The following is a 27,311-nucleotide window of genomic DNA, read 5'->3' on the forward strand; positions in this document are numbered from 1 at the left end:
AAAATGTGGCAAAGCAGTTCACTTTAGGTCCTGAATACAAAGTGTTATGTTTGGGGCAAATCCAATACAACACATTACTAAGTACCACTTTCCATCTTTTCAAGCATAGTGGTGGCTGCATCGTGTTATGGATATGCTTGTAATTGTTAAGGACTGGGTAGTTTTTCAGGATAAAAAAGAAACGGAACTGAGCTAAGCAGAGGTTCAGTCTGCTTCCCAGCAGACACTGGAAGATGACAATAACCTAAAACATAAAGCCAAATCTACACTGGAGTTGCTTACCAAGAAGACAGTGAATGTTCCTGACTGGCCGAGTTACAGTTTTGACTTAAATCTACTTCAAAATCTATGGGAAGACCTCAAAATGGTTGTCTAGCAATGATTAACAACCAATTTGACAGAGTTTGAATACTTTTTTTAAGAATAATGGGAAAATGTTGCACAATCCAGGTGTGGAAAGCTCTTAGAGACTTACATAGAAAGACTCACAGCTGAAATTGCTGCCAAAAGTGCTTCTACAAAGTATTGACTCAGGGGTGTGAATACTTATGTAAATGAGATATTTCTGTATTTCATTTTCAATAAATTAGCAAACATTTCATAAACCATGTTTTCACTTTGTCATTAAGTGGTACCGTGTGTAGATGGGTGAGAAAAAAAATCTATTTCATCAATTTTGAATTCTGTCTGTAACACAAGAAAGGGTGGAATGAGTCAAGGGTTATAAATACTTTATGAAGGCACTGAGTAAATATGTGTATTTCATTTGGTAATGTTAGATGTTCTAGTCTAGCTGACTACAACAGAAATATGTGTAATACTGTCATTACCTTTATGTCTCTTCATTGTATGTCCATTTCTGAAAAATGACATTACACTGTCTGTTGCTCAACTTAGCTAGCTGATGCTAGCATTTCATAACTTACGGAGTTATAATTTGTCACTAACATGAACAGTCATGATGTGACATGATATATGTTAAGCTTGGTCAAAGTGATAACATAATTTAGTAAAGAACTACCCAGACACACTGTAGCATAAATTATGAGTCATTGAATAAGAAATCTCAGTTTACAGCTTCACCTAAGCACAACATCCCTCCCAAAGCCCATAAATCTACTGGCTTTCATGTTCCCTGATGCCCAATGAAAGAAACATTGTGTAAATGCTTGTTTTTTGAAAGATGTTGAAAAGAATGACAGACTGATGGGGAAGTAATGTTGAGATGGGAGAAATGTACGTGAACGAATGCATGAGAAAGAATGGCGCTATTATGATTGAGTGGCTACATTAGCCTTGGTGTCTGCAACACAGTCATACAAAAGGGACATTATGTATGTGTTGTGTAAGTATTGTGCTTTACGTACTTAAGATGGCGGCCTAAGAAGGAGCATGAGACCGGGAGGTCAATGCAGAGTTTGTTTGTTAGATGAAGCAGTGCCATGTTTGCACTTGCAAGGTGACGGTGATGAAATATGACAAGTAGACTGAGGTGAAAAGAACACACTCTAGGCCCAAAAGCCTACAAGTGTTTGGAATAAATCAAATTGCAAGCTAATTAACATTGTCTGTTGCGTATGTTGCTCATCATGGTTGTCTTGCTTGTGTCCATTTTCTTTTCTAAGGTACTTCCATAACATATTGACAGTGAGCAAATCGTTGGGAATCACAGCTATCTTTAAACACACTAAGTGGTGTCCCAACCAGTGTTTTTCTGGTCAATTTGTATAATTTCTGTTGCTGGAAATATGATGTCCCCCCAACCCTTTTTAGCAACTTTCTGCTCTACTGAATCTGCTCCTGAAAAAATGTATCCCGAGAAAAACAAGAGGAGCAAATTGATTTACTTGGAGAGACACATAAACGTGTTGGAGTCTGCCGAAGGGTGCAAGGTTAGCTTTCTGATGGCCATGAAACCTCACCCGGCCCGGGCTTAAGTTCAACCTGACAGTTTGCTGGTGTGTTTACATCATTGCCATGGAGGCAGTGAGACTGGCAGACAACCCCTCTCTCCCAGCTGCTCTCTGTACTTCCTAAAGAATCTCCTATAAGGCCCTGATGTTGTGCTTGGATGCCAACCGAGGGCTCTGATGTCACAACTGCGACACAAGGCCAGACACGATTTATTGCCTCACCTGGGTCAGCAAATGGGTGCACTACTCATTCAGTGCTCCTTCACACACTCACTCACGGCATGCTAAATTCCAAATCAACCCCTGGCCCTTAATCCCTAGCCACTCCATAGATCTGACAGGATTGGATAGGTGGAGGTGAGATGGCGACATTTTCACCCAGCCAATCATAAAGCAAGATGAAGCGATTTCAATGATGCTTACTGTATATCTCAGATTGACAGGACCGCCTGCTGTAGGGGTTAGGGGTCAATTTGGGATTCAGAATCAATGCTCTCCCCTGGTTGACATACTTTGCTTATGCTACATGCCATCAACACAAAGTGTTAAAAACATAACAGGACTTGGTTTCCCACGTTTGATGTTTTTTTTATACTATAAATCATTACTAAAGTGCAACGTTAATAGGCTTGTGAAATTATTTTTAACCATATCCTGTGGTTAAACATTACATTGCCTTCAGAAAGTATTCCTACCTATTGACTTATTCCACATTTTGCTGTGTTAAAGCCTGAATTTCTCCCATTCTTCCTTGCAGATTTTCTCAAGCTCTGTTAACAGGGGAGGGAGGTGAATAGCAATCTTCAAATCTTTCCACAGATTTTCAATGGGAATCAGGTCTGGGCTTTGGCTGGGCCACTCAAGGACTTTCACATTCTTGTTCTGAAGCCATTCCAGCATTGCTTTGGCTGTATGCTTGAGGTCATTGTCCAGTTGGAATGTAAATCTTCCTGTGCACTCTGAAGCTGGTTCTCATTAAGGATTTGCCTGTATTTGGCTCCGTTATTTGTCCCCTCTATCCTTGCCCGTCTCTGCCCCTGAAAAGCATCCCCATGCTTCACGTTAGGGTTGGTGTTAGATGGGTGATGAGCTGTGCCTGGCTTTCTCCAGACATAGCTTTGCATTCATGCCACAGCGTAATATTTGTCTCATCAGACCACAGAATTTTTTGCCTTATGCTTGGAGTCTTTCACGTGCCTTTTTGCAAACTGTTGTCATGTGCCTTTTTCACAGGAGTGGCTTCCGTCTGGCCACTCCCCCATAAAGTCCAGATTGGTGAAGTGCTGTAGAGACTGTTGTTTTTCTGGCAGGTTCTCCCTTCTCTGCCAAAGCACTCTCTAGTTCTGGCAGAGTTGTCATTGGGTTTTTGGTCACCTCCCTGACCAAGGTCCTTCATGTCCGGTTGCTCAGTTTGGTCGGACGGCCAGCTCTAGGCAAAGTCTGGGTAGTTCCATATTTTTTCAATTTCACAATGATGGAGACCACTGTGCTTTTGGAAACTCTATAGATGGTTTTATACCCCAGATATATGCCTCATCACAATTCTATCATCTTGCAGATCTACAGACAGTCCCTTGGAGTTCATGGTATAGTTTCTGGTGGGCTCCAATCAAGTTGTAGTGACATCTCAAGGATGATCAAAGGAAATTGGATGCACTGGAGCTCAATTTGAAGTGTCATAGCAAAGGGGCATGAATACTTATGTAAATTTGATAATTTATATTTCATTTTCAATACATTTGCAGAAATGTTTTAAAACAGGTTTTCACTTTGTCATTATGAGGTATTGTGTGTAGATGGGTGAGAGAGAAAAATATTTAATCCATTCTCAATTCTGGCTGTAACACAAGAAAATGTGGAATAAATCAAGGGGTATGAATACTTTCTGAAGGCACTATCTGTAAATATCCCTTATGTACTATACATCTTGCCATAACTTTCTACTATGATTGACATGCGTTAAAATTGTCAACCTGAACAAGCCACACAGAAAATCTATTATTATCTAAAAGACATGTCAGGTAAGCCAGTGTTCTGATAGCTTAACCAAGTAGGCACAACGGCCATGTGCAGGTCAGTAATGTTAGTGGGAAAGGTCAAAAGACAACCAGAATGGAAATTGTTTTTCATATCTTTATTGAAAATAATCTTACACTAGTGTAATGCCAGAAAAGCACTGCATACTGTATGTACAATTTCTTATACACTTACAAGCCAATGGGGCATAGTGGTTCCAGTGCACTCTTTGTTGTTGGTCAAGAACAAACCTAACAAACTAATCTCAAACTATGGTACAAAAAAATATATCAAAGGTTTAATGTAATAATTATAATATCAAGTCACATTTCTTAGGGATACAGAACCAAATTATGTAAATACAATTACAAATGTAAATAAATTCATCATACATTTTCCTATTGATATACATGTTAAACATCCAGAAGTTAAAATCATAGAAATGAATTCAATAAATTAACCCTGCGTTATCTGGTCTCATGTAACAGCTCCTTCAAGCTTGTTACAGAGTGAATCAAGTAATGTATACATTATTTTACATTGTTACGCAATGACTTTAGTGTAATTCAATCTCTGTAGCCTTGGAAACCACATTCATGTATTCAATTAAACAAACAAACTAGAAACTGTAATGTGAGCATGTATGTAAATTCAACTATAGCATCAACTCACCCAATGCTATGTACCATATTTACATAGGTGAATATGGTGTTGTATCACTTAGCTATATTGGGTATATACCACATAATGTATATGATACTCATCTACCCATATAAATAGATATGCAAACAAATTCATAAAGTCACCAGAGAAATTCCTGATTTGAAATAAAAACTTTGAATTAAAAATGTAAACATGTTTATGTTGTAAAAAAAATAAAATAATAAAAAACTCAATTTCATGTTTTTTGCCTGTGGTGTGATACAGTAGGTGTTCCTGGATAGCTTTAAAAAAATAATAATAAATAACTCTCCAGACAGAATTTCAAGTAGGACTCATTAAAAGAATAACCTTATTCCACTATTGTCACACTGTAAATAACGCATTGTGTTGTGGGATCGAAAGGGAGATAAATAGTAGTAAACAGCTAGCAAGTTAGCCTCTAGTTAGCAATTTTTCAGTAAACTGAACTCTGATGTAAGCGCTGAAAAAATTTGCCCATTTTCCAATCAGATCAACAAAAAAGGCACACATTTTACAATGATCATATCTTAGCTAGCTAACGTCCATTTATCTGCCTCATACAACACGCTGTTTACACTGACGTAATAACAAAATAGAGTTGTTGGCCCATAACTCTCCACACTCAGCAAAAGATCTTCCATCTTCTTACTGATGGATTGACCCGGAGAAGACTACCAGTCTGAGTCAAACACCCTCTTGCACATGTTGGAGTTCTCCTGGTGGAGAGGGAACTCTGAGCCAGGCAACAGCTGCTTGTGGCCCCTGCGCGACACGTAGCTCTTCCCCGATGGCAGGCTCTCGTATTTTGTTAGGGACTCACTGCAATAAGGGACCATGTCAATTCATGAGCTATGTAATCAGAGACAGCACAGAGTGGGATTATAATGAGCCATTAACTCCTTCATAATTCACTGAAAATACAATGTAGAATTCACTAGGCTGCAATTGGTCTTAGCCCTGGCCTACCTGAAGGGTAAGGCGGTCTTGTCCATCTGCATGCACACCAGGAAAGGGTACTCCGAGAACTGGACCGTGGTGATAAAGTCTAGAGACGCCTCTGTCTCAAAGCTCACCTCCATCCCAGTGCGCACAAAGTCCATGTCCACGGTCACATTCCCAGTCACCACCATGGCTCCCCTGAAAATAGACACACTCATGGGTGGATGAGAATAAATTGTTCATTTTCTCAAATTAAGATTCAATTGCATTTTAAAAGTCTTTGACCAGTAAAATGCCTTTTAACTCAACATAAAATGAACAAGTGGTGACTGATGGTGGACAGAGGTGTGACAAAATCTCTTACAAATTTGAGAATGGCTGAATATGAAACCGCTATCGTCATATTAGTCTGCTTAAAATTTCTAATCAAAATGGCCACTGCCAAGCCATCTGAAAAACCTGTATGTCTGTCTGTCTGTGGAAGCATGCCTTGGCAAAGATGTTTGTTCTGCTCCTATAGATAGCCTGCTGGTCTATTATCAGAGGAGAGGAGGTACATTATGACTGCCCCTGATCCATACACCTGCCTCTGCCATTCCCCTCATTGACTTTGAGCCAACACAGAATGCCATCTAAAATGCCATTGCAAAACAAAAACCAAGAAAGCAGCAGGAGTCTATCTACAGGATCTGGATCAGTGTTCCAAGTATAGGAAGTCATGAATCAAGCTAATTTCATTTCTTCAACTAGTATATTTGAAGGAACAATCCCAATGGCACTAAGATCAGACCAACCAAATCAGATCTTGGGTAACATAATTTTGACTAGACACAACTTGACATTGTCGAGACAAGAGCATTAGGCTCAAATAGGTGATTCAAGCACTGGAATTAAATGCCTCATGGTAGGATTGCTGATCTAGGATCAGTTTTGCCTTTTTGAATAAGATTACAACATGGACAGGGGAGACCTATCCTAGTCTGAGACGCTTTGGGGGGAATTCCGACCAGAGTTAAGCATGTGTAAATGGAACGTAATTCCCTTTTATGCACTTTCCTCTCTATGCGTGTTGCGACCTTTAAATGAGGGTTAGCATTAGAATAGCATGTTATTCACCCGTTATTTGTTTGGGGTTTAGATCAAAGAAATGAAGGTGTGGCGGAGGTGTGTCTACACTGTATTCTGACCTTTACCACCTTTATGCACGATGAAATGATGAATAAGGTTGAGGAATCTGTCGGTTCCATGTGGAACATCTACTTAATTCTTTGTGAAAAAATTAACACCGTTGTCCATGCACTGTAATTTACAGAAATTGTTAAGAGCTATTGATAAGAGCTAGGTAAATGAGTAAACCATTTGGATAAGTGGATTGTAAATATAAATGACACTTGTTTTAGATATATTTTACCTTATGAACGCTGGAGACAAATGCAAAACAAGTCATTTGGCAGCAAACTGAAGCATATCAACATATCACCTTTTCCACAGTGAAGTTGATGAAATGCTGGCCTTAAACTTAGGATGAAATTTGGAGACCCAGCTATAGGCTTCTGTAGCCATGCGCAAATTACAGTATAGTGCCAAACCTACTGAGTTGATTTATGATTTCAAAAATGTTATAATATATATATATTATAATATACCTTTCACTGTATTTTTTACAATTTGTATTGTGTAAAATATTAGCCACCATCGGTAGCCACCATCGGTAGCCACCATCGGTAGCCACCATCGGTAGCCACCATCGGTAGCCACCATCGGTAGCCACCATCGGTAGCCACCATCGGTAGCCACCATCGGTAGCCACCATCAGTTCTACCTACATACATTCATAACGGTCACTGACTTTAGTATTCGTTTTCTTACATTTTGTATCATTCCATTACATCGTTAGTTTACCCATCTTTCCTGAATCACATTAGCGTGGCTGTTCCTGAGGATCGCTAGCAATAGTGGATCATATTAAGCTAACATATTACAAGTTGTGCAATAATTTGGGACATGTAGCCTATTTGAATCATTCTGGAACGCAGACCAGCAGTTAAAACCTGGAGCCTGGCTCACGATGACTGGACCGTCTTCATCACAGTTCCATGATTAGTGAGGATTATTAGGGTAGATTTTTACGACTACTGTTCAACACCAATTGTACACTTTTCTCACCTTCCAATATTTCAGGGATTTAACAATTGAATATGCCAACTTTCAGGATGAATCAAACCACTGTATTTTTGATTCACCAATATATTTTCTGCCTAAAAGGCTGTCCAAACCATTTTTTTCTGTCTTATTCATAAATAATTTCCTAACCCTAAGTGATATACAAGATCAGAGTATTTCTTTCATCTACCAATTGGTGCTTAAAAGGAGATGAATATGTGTGTATTTACATGGTTTTCTTTCATTGATCCCTAATACTCTGAACCGATCTCTCCATACATTCTACTGAGTCTGTCGAGAAAATTCTAATTAAAAAGGTACACCAAATTTAAAGGGATGGCTTTAGATAAATGTAAATGAACCCTATTGAACCCTATTGAATGAAAACTCCAAGAGAAAATCTGTTGGCCAGCGGGAGTGTTTCAGCAGTTGAATTCAAATTGATTCATCGCACAAAAGGGAACCAAGCCTGCAAAGCCTGTTACACACCAGGTAAGTCTGAATACCAACTTCTGAGAAGTGCGTAGGAAAGGCGTGCGAAGGAAAAGGTGTACATTTACTAAAATCAGGCCCTTTATGAATATGGTCCCTGATTCCTGTAAAGCCTTGAAACTGTAAAGCACCCATCTAGATTCTAACAATTCTATCTCCATTTTATCACTGCATGATGTCACATTAATATCTACTGGATCAGTTAGGGCGAGTGATGAGCTCTACAGCAGTCTCACAACTCAATCGCTGGTTGAAAACTGTTTTCTGCTCCTCCCAAAAGATAGAATTTGTAGATAAATTGGCCCTTTTTCTGGGACTCACACACAAACAGGACCAAGCCTGGCCTGCTGAGGAGTGATGAACTCCATCCTAGCTGGAGGGGTGCTCTCATCTTATCTATGAACATAGAAGAGTTAGAGCCCTGTCTAGCTCCACAATGAGATAGCCTGCTGCCTGGCATGCACCCTGTTAGCCACCCTGCCAGCTTAGTGGAGTCTGCCATAAGCCCAGTCAGTGTTGTCAGCTCAGCTATCCCCATTGAGACCGTGTCTGGAGGTGTTCGCCTTAGCAATCTCACTGGAATAAAGACCTCCTCCATTCCTGTCATTATTGAAAGAGATTGTGATCTCACATCTCAAAATAGGGCTACTTAATGTTAGATCCCTCACTTCCAAGGCAGTTATAGTCAATGAACTAATCACTGATCATAATCTTGATGTGATTGCCCTGACTGAAACATGGCTTAAGCCTGATGAATTTACTGCGTTAAATGAGGGCTCACCTGGTTACACTAGTGACCATATCCCCTGCGCATCCCGCAAAGGCAGAGGTGTTGCTAACATTTACGATAGCAAATTTCACGGGAAAGTCCACAGACCCACTCCAAAAGGCTTTCGAAGCCATCATCGACTCAGTGGGTTTTGTCCAACATGTCTCCGGACCTACTCACTGCCACAGTCATACTCTGGACCTAGTTTTCTCCCGTGGAATAAATATTGTGGATCTTAATGTTTTTCCTCATAATCTTGGAAGATCAGACCACCATTTTATTACGTTTGCAATCGCAATAAATAATCTGCTCAGACCCCAACCAAGGATCATCAAAATGCTATAAATTATCGGACAACCCAAAGAATCCTGGATGCCCTTCCAGACTCCCTCCACCTACCCAAGGACGTCAGAGTACAAAAATCAGTTAACCACCTGAGGAAGTAAATTTAACCTTGCGTAGTACCCTAGATGTAGTCGCACCCCTAAAAACAAAAAAAAATTGTCATAAGAAACTAGCTCCCTGGAATACAGAAAATACCTGAGCCCTGAAGCAAGCTTCCAGAAAATTGGAACGGAAATGGCGCCACACCAAACTGGAAGTCTTCCGACTAGCTTGGAAAGACAGTACCGTGCAGTATCGAAGAGCCCTCACTGCTGCTCGATCATCCTATTTTTCCAACTTAATTGATGAGAATAAGAACGATTCTAAATTTAATTTTGATACTGTCGTAAACCTAACTAAAAAGCAGCATTCCCCAAGAGAGGATGGCTTTCACTTAAGCAGTGATAAATTCATTAACTTCTTTGAGGAAAAGATCAGGATCATTAGAAAGCAAATTACAGACTCCTCTTTAAATCTGCGTATTTCTCCAAAGCTTAGTTGTCCTGAGTCTGCACAACAATGCCAGGACCTAGGATCAAGGGAGACACTTAAGTTTTTTAATCCTATATCTCTTGACACATTGATGAAAATAGTCTTGGCCTCTAAACCTTCAAGCTGCATACTGGACCCTATTCCAACTAAACTACTGAAAGAGCTGCTTCCTGTGCTTGGCCTTCCCCTATGTTGAACATAATAAACGCTTCCCTATCCACCGGATGTGTACCAAACTCACTAAAAGTGGCAGTAATAAAGCCCCTCTTGAAAAAGCCAAACCTTGACCCAGAAAATATAAAAAACTATTGACCTATATCGAATCTCCCATTCCTCTCAAAAACTGTTGAAAAAGCTGTTGTGCAGCAACTCACTGCCTTCCCGAAGACAATCAATGTATACGAAACACTTCAGTCTGGTTTTAGACCCCATTATAGCACTGAGATTGCACTCATGAAGGTGGTAAATTACCACCTTAAGATATCAGTTTGTCTCTGTGGATGGTTTGTCTTCTGACAAATCAACTGTACATTTCGGTGTTCCTCAAGGTTCCGTTTTAGGTCCACTGTTGTTTTCACTATATATTTTACCTCTTGGTGATGTCATTCGGAAACATAATATTAACTTTCACTGCTATGCGGACGATACACAGCTGTATATTTCGATTAAACATGGTGAAGCCCCAAAATTCTCTTCCCTGGAAGCCTGTGTTTCAGACATAAGGAAGTGGATGGCAGAAAATCTTTTACTTTTAAAAACGTAGACAAAACAGAAATGCTAGTTCTAGGTCCCAAGAAACAAAGAGATATTTTGTTGGATCTGACAATTAATCTTGATGGTTGTACAGTCGTCTCAAATAAAACTGTGAAGGACCTCGGCGTTACTATGGACCCTGATCTCTCTTTTGACTAACAAAGGATATTTCAAGGACAGCTTTTTTTCCATCTTCGTAACATTGCAAAAAAAAAACTTTCTGTCCAAAAATGATGGATCCGACTACTCGGATAAAGCACTAAATAAACTTCAGTTAGTGCTAAACACGGCTGCTAGAATCTTGACTAGAACCCAAAAATGTGATCAAATTACTCCAGTGCTAGCCTCTCTACACTAGCTTCCTGTTAAAGCTAGGGCTGATTTCAAGGTTTTACTGCTAACCTACAAAGCATTACATGGGCTTGCTCCTCCCTATCTTTCCGATTAGGTCCTGCCGTACATACACGCTACGGTCACAAGACGCAGGCCTCCTTACTGTCCTAGAATTTCTAATCAAACAGCTGGAGGCAGGGCTTTCTCATATAGAGCTCCATTTTTATGGAATGGTCTGCCTATCCATGTGAGAGACGCAGACTCGGTCTCAACCTTTAAGTCTTTATTGAAGACTCATCTCTTCAGTAGGTACTATGATTGAGTGTAGTCTGGCCCAGGGGTGTAAAGGTGAACAGAAAGACACTGGAGCGACGAACCGCCCTTGCTGTCTCTGCCTGGCCGGTTCCCCTCTCTCCACTGGGATTCTCTGCCTCAAACCCTATTACGGGGTCTGAGTCACTGGCTTACTGGTGCTCTTCCATGCGTCACTTTAGTGGGTTAAGTCACTGATGTGATCTGCCCGTCCGGGTTGGCGCCCCCCTCAGGCTCGTGCCATGGGGGAGATCTTCGTGGGCTATACTCGGCCTTGTCTCAGGGTAGTAGGTTGGTGGTTGAAGATATCTCTCTAGTGGTGTGGGGGCTGTGCTTTGGCAAAGTGGGTGGGGTTATATCCTGCCTGTTTGGCCCTGCCTGGGTATCGTGGGACAGGGCCACAGTGTCTCAGCCTCCAGTATTTATGCTGCAATGGTTTGTGTCGGGGGGCTAGGGTCAGTCTTATATCTGGAGTATTTCTCCTGTCTCATCCGGTGTCCTGTGTGAATTTAAGTATTCCGTCTCTCATCTCCTCCTGGCCAGTTTCAACTGTTCTGCCTGCGGCTATGGAACCCAGACCTGTTCACTGGACATGCTACCTTGTCCCGGACCTGCTGTTTTGGACTCTCTCTACCGCACCTGCCATTTCTAACGCTGAATGATCGGCTATGAAAAGCCAACTGACATTTATTCCTGAAGTGCTGTCCTGTTGCACCCTCTACAACCACTGTGATTATTATTATCTGACCCTGCTGGTCATCTATGAACGTTTGAACATCTTGGCCATGTACTGTTATAATCTCGGCACAGCCAGAAGAGGACTGGCCACCACCCAGAGCCTGGTTCCTCTCTTGGTTTCTTCCTAGGCTACTGCCTTTCTAGGGAGTTTTTCCTAGCCCCCGTTATTCTTAATCTGCATTGCCTGCTGTTTGGGGTTTTAGGCTGGGTTTCTGTACAGCACTTTGTGACATCGGCTGATGTAAAAAGAGCTTCATAAATACATTTGATTGATTGATGTTCTCTGGTTGAAATGGCTATCGTGTTTGCATTGACAGCAAGCATCATTCAGTCAACTACTCTAATCTAGAGCTGAATGAAATGTCACCTTTACATATATCTGATGAGACAAGAATAGTCACGTCACCATTCACGAGCATGCTCTATGAATAAGTGTATGAAATGAATCAGTCGTCATTTTAAATTGTGTAGTTAACGTCAAACCTCACCATTGTCAATCATGTATTACCAATTGAGTTTATAAATGTTGTGCATGTCGGCTTAAGCATAACTTACCTTTAAAATTCAGTTGTTCTATAACACGCATTGGATTGAATCTTGGCCTTTTTCTCAAATCCGAGCCCACCAAAAAGATGTCTACCTTTTGTCATGATCGTGACAAAAGGTAGACAACGATAAGCATGACTGAGTACATTCAGGCAACATACGAGAATGATCAAATTGAAAACGTATTTTTGTTATCATCCTGCCCATCACTATTGAACCCAGGTTCCCTACTTGTTGTTGACGCTGGTCTTTGACTCCCTGTACCATAGGCTGACCTCCATGCCTCCTGAGATGTCGATGGCCAAGCCACCCTGGAACTCGGCATTGGCCTTCAGCCCAGACTGAAGCTGGATGACCTGAAATGATGTAGGAGAAGAGAGAATGAGAAAACAGGAGTGAAAACACAATAGCTGCTTGACCGTACGGGCCAGTGAGTGCTAGTGTCAGAATGGTTTGAAACCAAGTGGCTGAAGAAGGCACTGACAACCAAAATGTGGCCTAGGCGGATACCAACACCTATAATAGTTTCTGAGTCTATATGAAGAGATTTGTTAAAAATGTCTGAGGTATCAGCAACTTTATATGATACAGAAGAACAAGTTAATTTGTGTGTTGTCATTAAAAAAATACATTTTAAATAAAGTTTGATTGATCGATTGACTGATTGGTTGGTTGATTAATTGATTTAAGGGTACCAACCTGGGAGTGGTCAGTGAGCAGGATCAGGCCCTTTACCACGTTCATGGGCTCGCCGGACATGGAGAACATCTTGGACATGAGGTCACTGTAGCCCTTGAAGAAGGTCACAGGCCGCAGCTGGACGTCGAAGAGCAGGGCCGACATCCCAGCGAAGGACTCCAGGTCCTCCTCACCTTCGTCCGGCTTGGCCGCGATCAGGGACTCCATGCCTTGGGCCTCAATCGCCACCTGGACAGCGAGAGATCAAATATGGCAGTCAGATCCTAACTGTCAACAAGTCGGCTGTAACTGTAACTTGGCCACTCAGGAACATTCACTGTCTTCTTGGTAAGCAACTCCAATGTAGATTTGGCCTTGTGTTGTAGGTTATTGTCCTTTTGAAAGGTAAATTGCAGTGTCTGGTAAATTGCAGCAGATTGAAGCAGATTTTCCTCTAGGATTTTGCCTGTCCTTAAAGCCATCGCTTTTCTTTTTATCCTAAAAACCTTCACAGTTCTGCCGATGTCAAACATACCCATACCATGATGCAGCCACCACCATGCTTGAAAATGAGGCAGTTACTCAGTGATGTGTTTTGTTTTCCCCATACATTAAGGCTTTGCAGTTAGGCCAAAAAAGTGTATTCCTTTGCAGTTTTTTTGCAGTATTACTTAAGTGCCTTGTTGCATACAGGATGCATGTTTTGGAATATTTCTATTCCAAAAATAATTAAAAAACGTCAGAAACTGCATTTTCCTAGAGGAAAACCTGGTTTGAGGGGGAAACCTTTCCAACAGACACTGGAAGATGAAATTCACCTTTCACCAGGACAATAACCTAAAACACCTAAAAAGGCCAAATCTCCAATGGAGTTGCTTACCAAAAAGACAGTGAATGTTCCTGAGTGGCTAAGTTACGTTTGGCTTAAATCTGCTTCAAAATCTATGGCAAGAGCTGAAAATGCTAGACAACCAATGATCAACAACCAAAATGAATTTTGAAAAGAATAAATGGGAAAATGTTGCACAATCCAGGTGTGGAAAGCTCTTCGAGACTTACCCAGAAAGACACACAGCTGTAATCGCTGCCCAAGGTGATTCTAATATGTACTGATTCAGGGAGTTGATTACTTATCTAATGAAGATATATTAGTGTTTTATTTTTCATATTATTTCTGTGTTTACAAATGTTAGAATCCCCCCCCCCCCACTTTGACAGAGTCTTTTATGTAGGTCGTTGACAAAAAAAATGACAATTAGGCCTCCCGGGTGGTGCAGTGGTCTAAGGCACTGCATCGCAGTGCTAGCTGTGCCACCAGAGATTCTGGGTTTGAGCCCAGGCTCTGTCGCAACCGGCCGCGACTGGGAGGCCCATGGGGCGGCGCACAATTGGCCCAGCTTCATCCGGGCTAGGGAGGGTTTGGCCGGCAGGGATATCCTTGTCTCATCGCGGACTAGCGACTCCTGTGGCGGGCCGGGCGCAGTGCACGCTGACCAGGTCACCAGGTGTACGGTGTTTCCTCCGACACATTGGTGCGGCTGGCTTCCGGGTTAGATGGGCATTGTGTCAAGAAGCAGTGCAAATCCATAGATTAGAGCCTAACAAATGTATTTCAATTGACTGATTTCCTTATATGAACTGTAAAATTGTTGAAAATTGTTACATGTTGAGTTGATATTTTTGTTCAGTATAGTTATAGCTAGATACCTGGCTAATAGTCAGCCCTTGAGATACCTAACTGACTGAAATATCTGTGACTATTTACCAGTTGTACACTCATTCTCCAGGTGTCAGGGGGGTTTTGTTTGGGGGATATCTGTTGACACGGCAGGAGACGAGGGATGTAAAAAAAATTCTGACTGTCAACGGCGTCTCTCTGCCACTTGCTACTGTAGGTCTCTGGTGAGCTAGTTCATTTCACCTTTCTATGTCCTGGGCGGAGTTTCCCGTTGGACAGAGTAGTGAATTAATGCGCTGCCAACAAGCCAATTCCGGGGGAAAAGGCAAACATAATGAGCATACATGAATTACTCATGATTCCAGTCGTTCGCAGAGGTAGGCATGATAAGAACTCAGATCAAGAAGCCTCCTGAGCGTCGATCAATGCTGGGAACGCAATAATAAATGGGTAAACAATAATTAACGGAATAAAAAGGTGCGTAAACGCTATTTCACAAATAAAAAGGTGCGTAAATGGTGTTTACCCTCCACCTGGTTGGGTCTGGCAAACCCCATTCATAAACATCAATATCCTGCGTGGAAGGATTATTCATTATAATAGCTACATTTGCCCGGCATTTTAGCTATCAAATTGACCTTTGGCAGCGCCTAATCAGTCAGTTCTGTAGCTGTCTGGCGACAGTGTGGGTGGAATGAGTGAGCTCGCCTGGCAACCAGTCTGCATGGAAATTAGATCATATCTCATATTAACATATTTGATCATCTTCTGTTCTCTTCTCATTTTAATTCAAGTATTTTCAACTACCAACTTGAGAAAATGTCTGATTTAAGGTATTCCAGTACTTGAATGTCAGAGTGCCAAACTCAAGTACTTTCAGCACCTCAAACACCTTGTGCGAACCCTGGAATACTTTATGAAGGCACTGTAAATATAATCATTTCTTCATTATCAATTCACAAATTCATTCTCGTTACCTGGAGGCCATGTAGCAGGGCGCCATTACTGGCTCCATAGATGTTCATGTTGCTCCTCCTGAGGACTCCAGAGCCAGAGTATAGAATGTCCAGACTGTAGGTGGTAGTGGCATCAGCGGTACCTGCAGGAAGTTGATTTAGTTATAAACATAATTATACAGTACATAAAATGGCACCTGTGACTGTGCCTCATGGCAGCAATGACTAATCAACAAGACTATGAACTTTATCCATATATGATTATATCACATAGCTGTATCGATTATTCTTTAAAATGTACAAAAAAAATCCTTCATGTGGAAAGTACTTTTTCATTTATATTGAACAGGAGAAAGGTGGGGGCCACTTACGTGCCATGAAGCCAGAGAAAGCAGAGGATGACCCAACCTTGGAGAAGCGGTCATAGTTGTGGGAGATCATGTCCTTCATGGCTTTCCGTAGAATTTTGCTGGAAATTGTAGCGACCAATAGAAATAAATGGTAAATAATGCATTGTGTCATTTTGGAGTCACTTTTATTGTAAATAAGAATATAATACTTCTACATTAACGTGGATGCTAGCATGATTACGGATAATTCTGAATGAATTGTAATGATGAGTGAGAAAGTTAGAGGCATAAATATCATACCCACCCAAAATGCTAACCTCGCCTTTTATTGAAATGGTGAGAGGTTATGTCTTTGGGGTATGATATTTGTGCATCCATAACTTTAACTCACTCATCATTATTCACGATTCATTCAAGATTATCCGTAATCACGCTAGAATCTACATTAACGTAGAAGTGTTTAGAAACATATTGTATTCTTATTTAAAAGTGACTTCAAAATGACAAAATACATTATTTACCCATTTCTATTGGGCACACAATAATATGTAACAACCAGCAAATGTATCCAACATGTTTGTAGAGTCACAAGCTTGATGCAATCATTGTGTGCTAGGAATATGGGACCAAATACTGGCCATGTTGACTCCAATGTCTATCACAGTTGTGTAAAGTTGGCTGGATGTCCTTTGTGTGGTGGATCATTTGTGCTAGGAATATGGGATCAAATACTAAACTTTTGACTACTTCAATACACAAGACAACAATAAGCAACACAAACATTGGCACACAAACACACACACTATACATGGATTTAGTACTGTAGATATGTGGTAGTGGTGGAGTAGCCTGAGGGCACACAGTGTGTTGTGAAATCTGTGAATGTATTGTAATGTTTTTAAAATTGCATAAACTGCTTTCATTTTGCTGGACCCCAGGAAGAGTAATGGAGATCCATAATAAATATAAATACATGGAGTGTACAAAACATTATGAACACTATGCTCTTTTCATGACATAGACAGACCAGGTGAATCCAGGTTAAAGCTATGATCCTTTATTGATGTCCCAATCAGTGTAGATGTAGGGGAGAAGACAGATTAAAGAATAATGTTTAAGCCTTGAGACAATTGAGACATGGATTGTGTATGTGTGCCATTCAGAGAGTGAATAGGCAACAAAATATTTAAGTGCCTTTGAACAGGGTATGGTAGTAGGCAGTGTTGTATTCGAGACCACCTAAAGCGAGACGGATTCAAGACCAATACCGGAGCAAATCAAGTCCGAGTCAAGACCAAGGCCGAGGGGGGGGGGTCTCTGGGGAGATAAAGCTAGCTAGCTAGCTAAGTCATCCATTAGCTAGGCCATCAGAAGAATTGGATCCTGAGTTCGTAACCCCCAGGGCAATTGAACCTATCCCAGTGGCTGCTCCAAGACACCGCCGGCGGAGAAGAGGAATTCGGAGTGGACTTCTAGTCCGACTCAGGTGGCGGGCACACCCTCCACCGCTTCCGAGTATATTACTCGCTAATGTTCAGTCTCTGGACAATAAAGTATACGAGCTCAGGGTGAGGATCTCCTTCCAGAAAGACAATCAGGGACTGCAACATACTCTGTTTCATGGAATCATGGCTCTCTCGGGATATACTCTCCCCATCCACACAGCCAGCTGGGTTCTCAGTTCATTGCGCAGACAGGAATAAAGAACTCACCGGGAAGAAGAAAGGCAGGGGTGTATGTTTCATAATTAACTACTCATGGTGTGATTCTGATAACATACAGAAACTCAAGTCCTTTTGTTTACCCGACCTAGAATACGTCAAAATCAAATGCTGACTGTATTACCTTCCAAGAGAATTATCTTCGGTCATAGTCACAGCCGTGTATATTCCCCCTCAAGCCGATACCACAACGGCCCTCAAGGAACTACACTGGACATTATTCGAACGAAACCACATATCCTGAGGCCGCATTTATTGTAGCTGAGGATTTTAACAATGCAAATTTGAGGAAAAAGCTACCGAAGATCTATCAACAAATTGACTGTAGTCCTCACTCAGCAAAAAGATTAGATCACTGCACTGATCACTGCTAGGCCCTCCCCAGCCCTCTCTTCGGCAAATCTGATCACGACTGCATTTTGCTCCTCCCTTCCTATAGCCAGAAACTCAAACAGGAAGTACCCGTGCTAAGGTCTATTCAACGCTGGTCTGACCAATCAGAATCCATGCTTCAACATTGTTTTGATCACGCGGACTGGGATATGTTCTGGGTAGCCTCAGAGAATAACATTGACGTTTACACGGCAAGGTGACTGAGTTCATCAGGAAGTGTACAGGGGATGTTGTTCCCACGGTGTTTAAACCTACGCATACCAGAAACCGTGGATAAATGGCAGCATTCGCGCAAACCTGAAAGCACAAACCACCGCATTTCACCATGGCAAGGTGGCTGAGAATATGGTGGAATACAAACAGTGTAGTTATTCCCTCCATAAGGTAATCAAACGGGCAAAACGTCCATACAGAGACAAAGTGGAGTCGCAATTCAACCGCTCAGACACGAGACGTATGTGGCAGGGTCTATGTGGTAGGGTCTACAGACAATCACGGACTACAAAGGGAAAACCAGCCACGTCGCAGACACAATGTCTTGCTCCCAGACAAGCTAAACACCCTCTTCTCCGTTTTGAGGATAACATAGTACCACTGACGCAGCCTGCTCCTAAGGACTGTGGGCTCTTGTTCTCCATGGCTGATGTGAGTAAGACATTTAAGCAGTTTAACCCTCGCAAGGCATGTGCCGGAGTGTTTACGGACATATTCAATCTCTCCCTATCCCAGTCTTTTGTCCCCACTTGCTTCAAAATGTCCACCATTTCTTTATTTGGTACAGGAACAAAGGTATCTGAACTAAATGACTATCGCCCCATAGAACTCACTTCTGTCACCAGGAAGTTCTTTGAGAGGCTATTTAAGGATCATATCACCTCCACCTTACCTGACACCCTAGACCAGGGGTCACCAACACGGTGCCCGCGGGCGCCAGGTCGCCCCCAGGGACCACATGAGTCGCCCGCAGGCCTGGTCTAAAAATAGCACAACTCACTAGTGAGCAGCGTCTGAAATTTAATTGTATTCTGTTGCTATTCTTTTTAATCACACTTGCATTTATATACATTTAAAAATGACAATATCTTAAAAATATTTTCATTATACATTAGTTTAGATAAGTTTAGGTGAACTCTGACCTACTCTAGTTCAAAGGTCAGTATTGTGCGCTCGAAAAAAACAGTGCTCGTGGAGAGTAAGCTAGCGGGCGCAGCGAAGGTGGTCGCTGAATGCAGTTTCTGGCGAAGTGCAGCTGGTTTAGCATCCAGTGCGACGAGTCCGTGGACAGCAGCAGTATAGCGCAGCTGTTAGTTTTTATCCGGATGGTGTTTGAAGATTTCTCCACAAGAGAAGAACTCCTGGCACTACTGCCCTTAAAGACAACTACAAGGGGAGTTGACATTTATAACACGGTGAAGGAGTTTTTCGTGCAGAAAAAGGTACCATTGGAAAAGCTGGTAGCGGTGACTACAGACGGGGCTCCTGCTATGATCGGCCGACATAGAGGTTTCATCGCTCACTGTAAAAGTGACCCAGACTTCCCAAAATTTCTGCATTACCACTGCATCATTCACCAGCAGGCGTTATGTGCAAAAGTGATCGACTTTGAGCACGTGATGACTCCCATTGTAAAAATCATAAACAACATCCGCTCCAAAGCAAAACAGCACAGGATTTTCAAGGTGCTATTGGAGGAGATGTCAGCTGAATATGGTGACCTGCTGCTACACACGGAAATCCGATGGCTCAGCAGAGGACGAGTTTTACTTCGTTTTTTGTCACTTTTGGGTGAAATCAAAGAGTTCAAGCAGTCCAAAGGCGAAGACGTCTCACTGCTAGAGGACACAGAGTGGACCTTGCATTTTTGACGGACATTACTGGGAAACTAAACGACTTGAACTGCAAGCTGCAAGGCAAAGGTAAGACTGTTGTTGATCTGATAAGTGCTTTAAATGCATTTAAAGCTAAGATGAACATTTTCTGTGTGGATTTACAGAAAAAAAGGTGCTGCACTTTCCCTCTGTGCAGTCGGTGCTGAAAGACAATGCTTCTGCATCTGAGACATTTGACAAAGTTGCAGAAAAGTACTGTGAAGTCATAAACAGACTTGGGCAAGAGTTTGAGAATAGGTTTTGTGACCTTCATCAGCTTGAGCCATGTGTGTCATTCATTTCCAATCCTTTCATGAATGTGGACAACATTCTTTGCTGAGCAACTAAGTGCAACGTTCAACTTGGATGCTGGACAGGTGGAGATTGAAATCATTACATTGCAAAATGACCTCCACCTCAAAGCCTACACCAAACTTTTGGTGCCTTGTTGACACAGAGAAGTACAGTGGAGTATGCACAGCAGCTATGAAGGTTGCTAGCCTGTTTGGTTCAACCTATCTCTGTGAATCAGTGCTTTCTGACATGAACTTCATCAAGAACAAACACAGAACACGCCTCACTGATGCACATCTGAAAGACTGACTCACAATTGCAGTGTCAAGTTACACACCAGATTACAATACACTGGTGAACAGCATGCAATGCCAGTCTTCCCACTAACAAAGAAACAGATACCAGATGTTGTCAGTGGCAACATGGCAGTGCCATGGCGAAGTTGAATTAAAATATTGAAGAATTGTGTTCAATTTAAAAGTGCGTTAAATGCAGCAGATTTGGTCATTAGTTCAAAATGTGACAAGATTTATTTAAAAATAAGTTGGTTTTTCTAACATTACATAATTGATAACTTTTTGAAACATAGTTCATGATTTGTTAAAAAGGGTTTGTCAGTGGCTAGTGAAAATGGGACATTTTTCCTATGAAATGTAGTGATGTAAGTGATCATCTGAAAATGTAACAATTACTGAGATTAAAGTGCTGAATATTGATATCTGTTTCCCACCTTATTGTCATTGTTGATAATTATTGTGAGAAATTATTAACGTGATCAGTGTCTTTACATAGATGAGTATCATTAATCATTATTAATAACGTATAACTAAAGGCAAACTGAGCAAATTTGTTATTTCAGAAGAGCGTATCAAACTGGTAGCCCTTCGTATGACTCAGTACCCAGTTTCAAAAAGGTTGGTGACCCCTGCCCTAGACCCACTTCAATTTGCTTACCGCCCAAATAGATCCACAGACGATGCAATTGCCATCGCACTGCACACTGCCCTATCCCATCTGGACAAAAGCAATACCTACGTCAGAATGCTGTTCATTGACTATAGCTCAGCCTTCAACACCATGGTGTCCTCCAAGTTCATCATTAAGCTCGGGGCCCTGGGTCTGAACCCCGCCCTGTACGGGGTCGCACCTAGGTGGTGAAGGTAGGAAACAACATTTTCACTTCACTGATCCTCAACACAGGGGCCCCACAAGGGTGCCTATTCAGCCCCCTCCTGTACTCCATGTTCACCCATGACTGCGTGGCCATGCACGTCTCCAACTCACTCATCAAGTTTGCAAAAGACAACAGTAGTAGGCCTGACTACCAACAAGACCAGACAGCCTACATGGAGGTGGTGAGGGACATGGCGGAGCCAGGAAAATAACCTTTCCCTCAACAAAACGAAGGAGCTGATCGTGGACTTCAGGAAACAGCAGAGGGAGCACGCCCCTATCCACGTCGACGAGACCTCAGTAGAGAAGGTGGAAAACTTCAAGTTCCTCGGTGTACACATCACTGATGATCTGAAATGGTCCACCAACACTAACCAACTGTGAATATATTTTATGGGCTTTGCGATTGTGTAAAAATCTAATCAAATTTTAATGGTCACATACACATATTTAGCAGATATTATTGCGGGTGTAGCGAAATGCTTGTGTTCTTAGCTCCAACAGTGCAGTAGTATCTAACAATTCACAACAATACACACAAATCTAAAAGTAAAATAATGGAGCTAAGAAATATATAAATATTAGGACGAGCAATGTCGGAGTGGCATTGACTAAAATATAGTAAAATAGAATACAGTTGGGCTGGGCGATATGACGATATACAGTTGAAGTACACCTTAGCCAAACACATTTAAACTCAGTTTTTCACAATTCCTGACATTTAATCCTCGTAAAAATTCCCTGTCTTAAGTCAATTAGTATCACTACTTTATTTTAAGAATGTGAAATGTCAGAATAATAGTAGAGGGAATGATTTATTTCATCTTTTATTTCTTTGATCACATTCCCAGTGGGTCAGAAGTTTACATACATTCAATTAGTATTTTGTAGCATTGCCTTTAAATTGTTTAACTTGGGTCAAACGTTTCGGGTAGCCTTCCACAAGCTTCCCACAATAAGTTGGGTGAATTTTGGCCCATTCCTCCTGACAGAGCTGGTGTAACTGAGTCAGATTTGTAGGCCTCCTTGCGCGCACATGCTTTTTCAGTTCTGCCCACACATTTTCTGTAGGATTGAGGCCAGGGCTTTGTGATGGTCACTCCAATACCTTGACTTTGTTTTCCTTAAGCCATTTGCTATGACTTTGGAAGTATGCCTGGGGTCATTGTCCATTTGGAAGACCCATTTGCGACCAAGCTTTAACTTTCTCACTGATGTCTTGAGATGTTGCTTCAATATATCTACATAATGTGTGTTCCCATGGTGTTTATACTTGCGTACTATTGTTTCTACAGATGAACGTGGTACCTTCAGGCATTTGGAAATTGCTCCCAAAGATGAACCAGACTTGTAGAGGTCTACAATTTGTTTTCTGAGGTCTTGGCTTATTTCTGTTGATTTTCCCATGATGTCAAGGAGAGGCACTGAGTTTGAAGGTAGGCCTTGAAATACATCCACAGGTACACCTCCAATTGACTCAAATGATGTCAATTAGCCTATCAGAAGCTTCTAAAGCCATGACATAATTTTCTGGAATTTTCCAAGCTTTTTAAAGGCACAGTCAAATTAATGTATGTAAACTTCTGACCCACTAGAATTGTGATACAGTGAATGATAAGTTAAATAATCTGTCTGTAAACAATTGTTGGAAAAATTACTAGTGTCATGCACAAATTAGATGTCCTAACTGACTTTCCAAAACGATAGTTTGTTAACAAGAAATTTGTGGAGTGGTTGAAAAATGAGTTTTAATGACTCCAACCTAAGTGTATGTAAACTTCTGACTTCAACTGTATATCGTTTCATATTATGCTCTATCGTTTATTTCGATGTGTTGTAAATCACACTCTTTACGGCAATATGTTTTGTCAATTGAACAATGCTTTGCAGACATTTGCAACACAAACAAACATGGAGGAGAGTGAACGTGACACAGAGCATGGAGACATGGTTCTCGTACCTAAAAGAGGGGCTACTTCGGTCGCATGGACTTGGTTTGGGTATGAAAAGTCTGACATGGACCAGAAAACCACCCTCTGCAAAATATTACGCAGGCCGGTAACCGACAACAGGCTCAAACACCACTAAATTCTTACTACCTATGCAAGAATCATGTGAAACTGTACGGAGAGTCTATGGATGATACCCAAAAAAGTACAGTCAAGTGCTCAAAACAAACCCCCGACTCAGACGTTGCAAGAGGCTTTTGCCCGCGGCACACCATATGGCAAAAAATCACGAAGATGGAATGAGATAACAGCTGCTGTTACAACTTACATCTGCAAAGACATGGCCCTAATTTACACGGTCGAGAAACGGGGGTTTCGTGAGTTGCTGCTAACACTCGACCCAATGTACCAAATGCAAATTGATATGTGACACGTATTAATGCCAAACAGGCAAGCCCAGGCAAGGATGTTTCGGACTAGCTGATCCGTCACAATACATATGAGATGAGTAAAGCAGTATGTAAACATTATTAAGGTGACTAGTGTTCCATTATTAAAGGGGTCAGTGATTCCATGTCTATATATTTAGGGCAGCAGCCTCTAAGGTACAGTGTTGAGTAACAGGGTGGTAGCCGGCTAGTGATGGCTATTTAACAGTCTGATGGCCTTGAGATAGAAGCTGTTTTTCAGTCTCTCGGTCCCAGCTTTGACGCACCTGAACTGACCTCGCCGTCTGGATAATAGCGGGGTGAACAGGCCATGGCTCGGATGGTTGATGTCCTTGATGATCTTTTTGGCCTTCCTGTGACATCGGGTGCTGTAGGTGTTCTGGAGGGCCGGCAGTGTGTCCCTGGTGATGAGCTGGGCAGACCGAACCACCCTCTGGACCATCACAGCAGCTCCTTTGTGCATGATTTCGCTATTCTACTACATAATTGAACAATCGTATACCTCCACTACTTTGATACGCATCAGTAGGGATTAAGACGTAGGGATACACCACTGGCCCTTTGTGTTTAACAAAATGTGCACTCTCCTACATGACTGCGCTGGTATTACGGTTGCTGTCCCTTCAGAATCAAACCTGTCACACACTGAAGGCCTATAGGTTCGCCACTTCGCAAACATGTCTATAATAGATATAAAGGCTGTTAAGATACTGTTTCAAGAAAGGAGTGTATATAGTTGGCCTGGCAAAGCAGTTTTATGCGGGTTTTTTTTTTTTTTTTTTACTGCTCTGGTCTCGGCAAGAAGTTATGAGTCCTCACTGCCCGAGAGCGAGTCAAGACCAAGTACAAATGTATCCGACACCGAGACAAGACCGAGATACTCAATTTGTGATCTCGAGACCGGACTGTTAGTAGGTGCCAGGTGCACCGGTTTGTGTCAAGAACTGCAACGCTGCTGAGTTTTTCACGCTCAACAGATTCCCATGTGTATCAAGAATGGTCAACAACCCAAAGGACATCCAGCCAACTTGACACAACTGTGGAAAGCATTGGAGTCCAACATGGGCCAGCATCCCTGTGGAACGCTTTCGACACCTTGTAAAGACAATGCCCCAACGAATAAAGGCTAATCTGAGTGTGGGGTGGGGGGCTATTTGAGTCTATTCTTGATGTTTCGTACACTGAAGTCCCCTAAAAACTGGGGACTACATACATTGCTGTAATTTCTAAAAGGTTCAACTAATATGGATGGAAATACCCTCAATTAAAACTGACAGTCTGCACTTTAACCTCATAAACATTGTATAATTTCAAAACAACAAAATGTGTCACTGTCCCAATACTTTTGGAGCTCACTGTAAGTAATGCCTGCCTTCAATTTAGTGTTTTAATTCAATAAAATGAGTGCCTGCTGGTCTAGCAGGTAACGCCACTGCCTGCACCACATATACACCACCCCAGTGTGGGTACGAATCCCAGCCCAATCGCTAGTCTCCCCCCTCATTTAGTGCTGTTTCAGTCTGAATAAAATGAAAATAACAAAAAAAATTGTCAAATCAAATGTAATTCCCATCACCCACCTGGCAGGCATTTCAAAGTGGAGGATGTCCTTGACCTTGGAAAGCATGTACTTGTTCAACTCTTTGGGAAGGTTTCCGATGGACAGGAGCACATTCTTCACCTCCATGTATGAGGGGTTGCTGCTAAAGACGACGTCCGCGGCTGCTGCCCTCACATTCTTCTCGTAGACCCGGCGGTTCTGGTGGTACACTCGGTTCACCGTCTGCTTCACCTGAAATGGAGTGAGGTACGACAACAGTTTAAAAGATCAGTTTTGGTGACCAGGCTGGTCTAGCGCGGGCACACATCTATGATGTTAGCATAAGTTTGAACCCGACCTACTGCCCTTTAACACAACTTCTCTCTATAGTTCCACACTGCTATCATCCTTTCAATAAAATCTGAAAATACACACACATACAGTTGTGGCCAAAAGTTTTGAGAATGACACAAATATTAATTTTCACAAAGTCTGCTGCCTCAGTTTGTATGATGGCAATTTGCATATACTCCAGAATGTTATGAAGAGTGATCAGATGAATTGCAAAGTCCCTCTTTGCCATGCAAATGAACTGAATCCCCCAAAAACATTTCCACTGCATTTCAGCCCTGCCACAAAAGGACCAGCTGACATCATGTCAGTGATTCTCTCGTTAACACAGGTCTGAGTGTTGATGAGGACAAGGCTGGAGATCACTCTGTCATGCTGATTGAGTTCGAATAACAGACTGGAGGAGGGTGTTGCTTGGAATCATTGTTCTTCCTCTCTCAATCATGGTTCCCTGCAAGGAAACACGTGCCGTCATCGCTTTGCACAAAAAGGGCTTCACATGCAAGGATATTGCTGCCAGTAAGATTGCACCTAAATCAACCATTTATCGGATCATCAAGAACTTCAAGGAGAGCGGTTCTATTGTTGTGAAGAAGGCTTCAGGGCGCCCAAGAAAGTCCAGCAAGCGCCAGGACCATCTCCTAAAGTTGATTCAGCTGCGGGATCGGGGAACCACCAGTACAGAGTTTATTCAGGAATGGCAGCAGGCAGGTGTGAGTGCATCTGCATGCACAGTGAGGCGAAGACTTTTGGAGGATGGCCTGGTGTCAAGAAGGGCAGCATAGAAGCCACTTATCTCCAGGGCAAACATCAGGGACAGAATGATATTCTGCAAAAGGTACAGGGATTGGACTGCTGAGGACTGGGGTAAAGTCATTTTCTCTGATGAATCCCCTTTCCGATTGTTTGGGGCATCCGGGAAAAAAGCTTGTCCGGAGAAAACAAGGTGAGCGCTAGCATCAGTCCTGTGTCATGCCAACAGTAAAGCATCTGAGACCATTCATGTGTGGGGTTGCTTCTCAGCCAAGGGAGTGGGCTGACTCACAATTTTGCCTAAGAACACAGCCATGAATAAAGAATGGTACCAACACATCCTCCGAGAGCAACTTTTCCCAACCATCCAGGAACAGTTTGGTGACGAACAATGCCTTTTCCAGCATGATGGAGCACCTTGCCATAAGGCAAAAGTGATAACTAAGTGGCTTGGGGAACAAAACATTGATATTTTGGGTCCATGGCCAGGAAACTCCCCAGACCTTAATCCCATTGAGAACTTGTGGTCAATCCTCAAGAGGCGGGTGGACAAACAAAAACCCACAAATTCTGACAAACTCTAAGCATTGCAAGAATGCTCAGATGTGGATGTGGCCCAGAAGT

The 27,311-nt window shown here is 42.1% G+C and overlaps 1 protein-coding gene across 1 annotated transcript in view; it reads right to left on the bottom strand.

Moving 5' to 3' along the window:
* Window positions 1-4,032: 4,032 nt before the first annotated feature.
* The window catches only part of LOC115192079 (microsomal triglyceride transfer protein), a 42,584-nt gene continuing 19,305 nt past the window's right edge, over window positions 4,033-27,311 (bottom strand). The window contains exons 11-17 of the mRNA XM_029750197.1: window positions 25,624-25,835; window positions 16,218-16,315; window positions 15,868-15,989; window positions 13,234-13,461; window positions 12,766-12,890; window positions 5,580-5,750; window positions 4,033-5,432 (exon numbers count right to left, since the gene is read on the bottom strand). Coding sequence (XP_029606057.1) covers window positions 5,285-5,432; window positions 5,580-5,750; window positions 12,766-12,890; window positions 13,234-13,461; window positions 15,868-15,989; window positions 16,218-16,315; window positions 25,624-25,835 — 1,104 coding nt within the window. The 3' untranslated portion in view covers window positions 4,033-5,284. The remainder of the gene's footprint in view (window positions 5,433-5,579; window positions 5,751-12,765; window positions 12,891-13,233; window positions 13,462-15,867; window positions 15,990-16,217; window positions 16,316-25,623; window positions 25,836-27,311) is intronic.

This window comes from Salmo trutta, chromosome 4, assembly GCF_901001165.1.
Source record: "Salmo trutta chromosome 4, fSalTru1.1, whole genome shotgun sequence".
NCBI classification, from domain to species: domain Eukaryota; kingdom Metazoa; phylum Chordata; class Actinopteri; order Salmoniformes; family Salmonidae; genus Salmo; species Salmo trutta.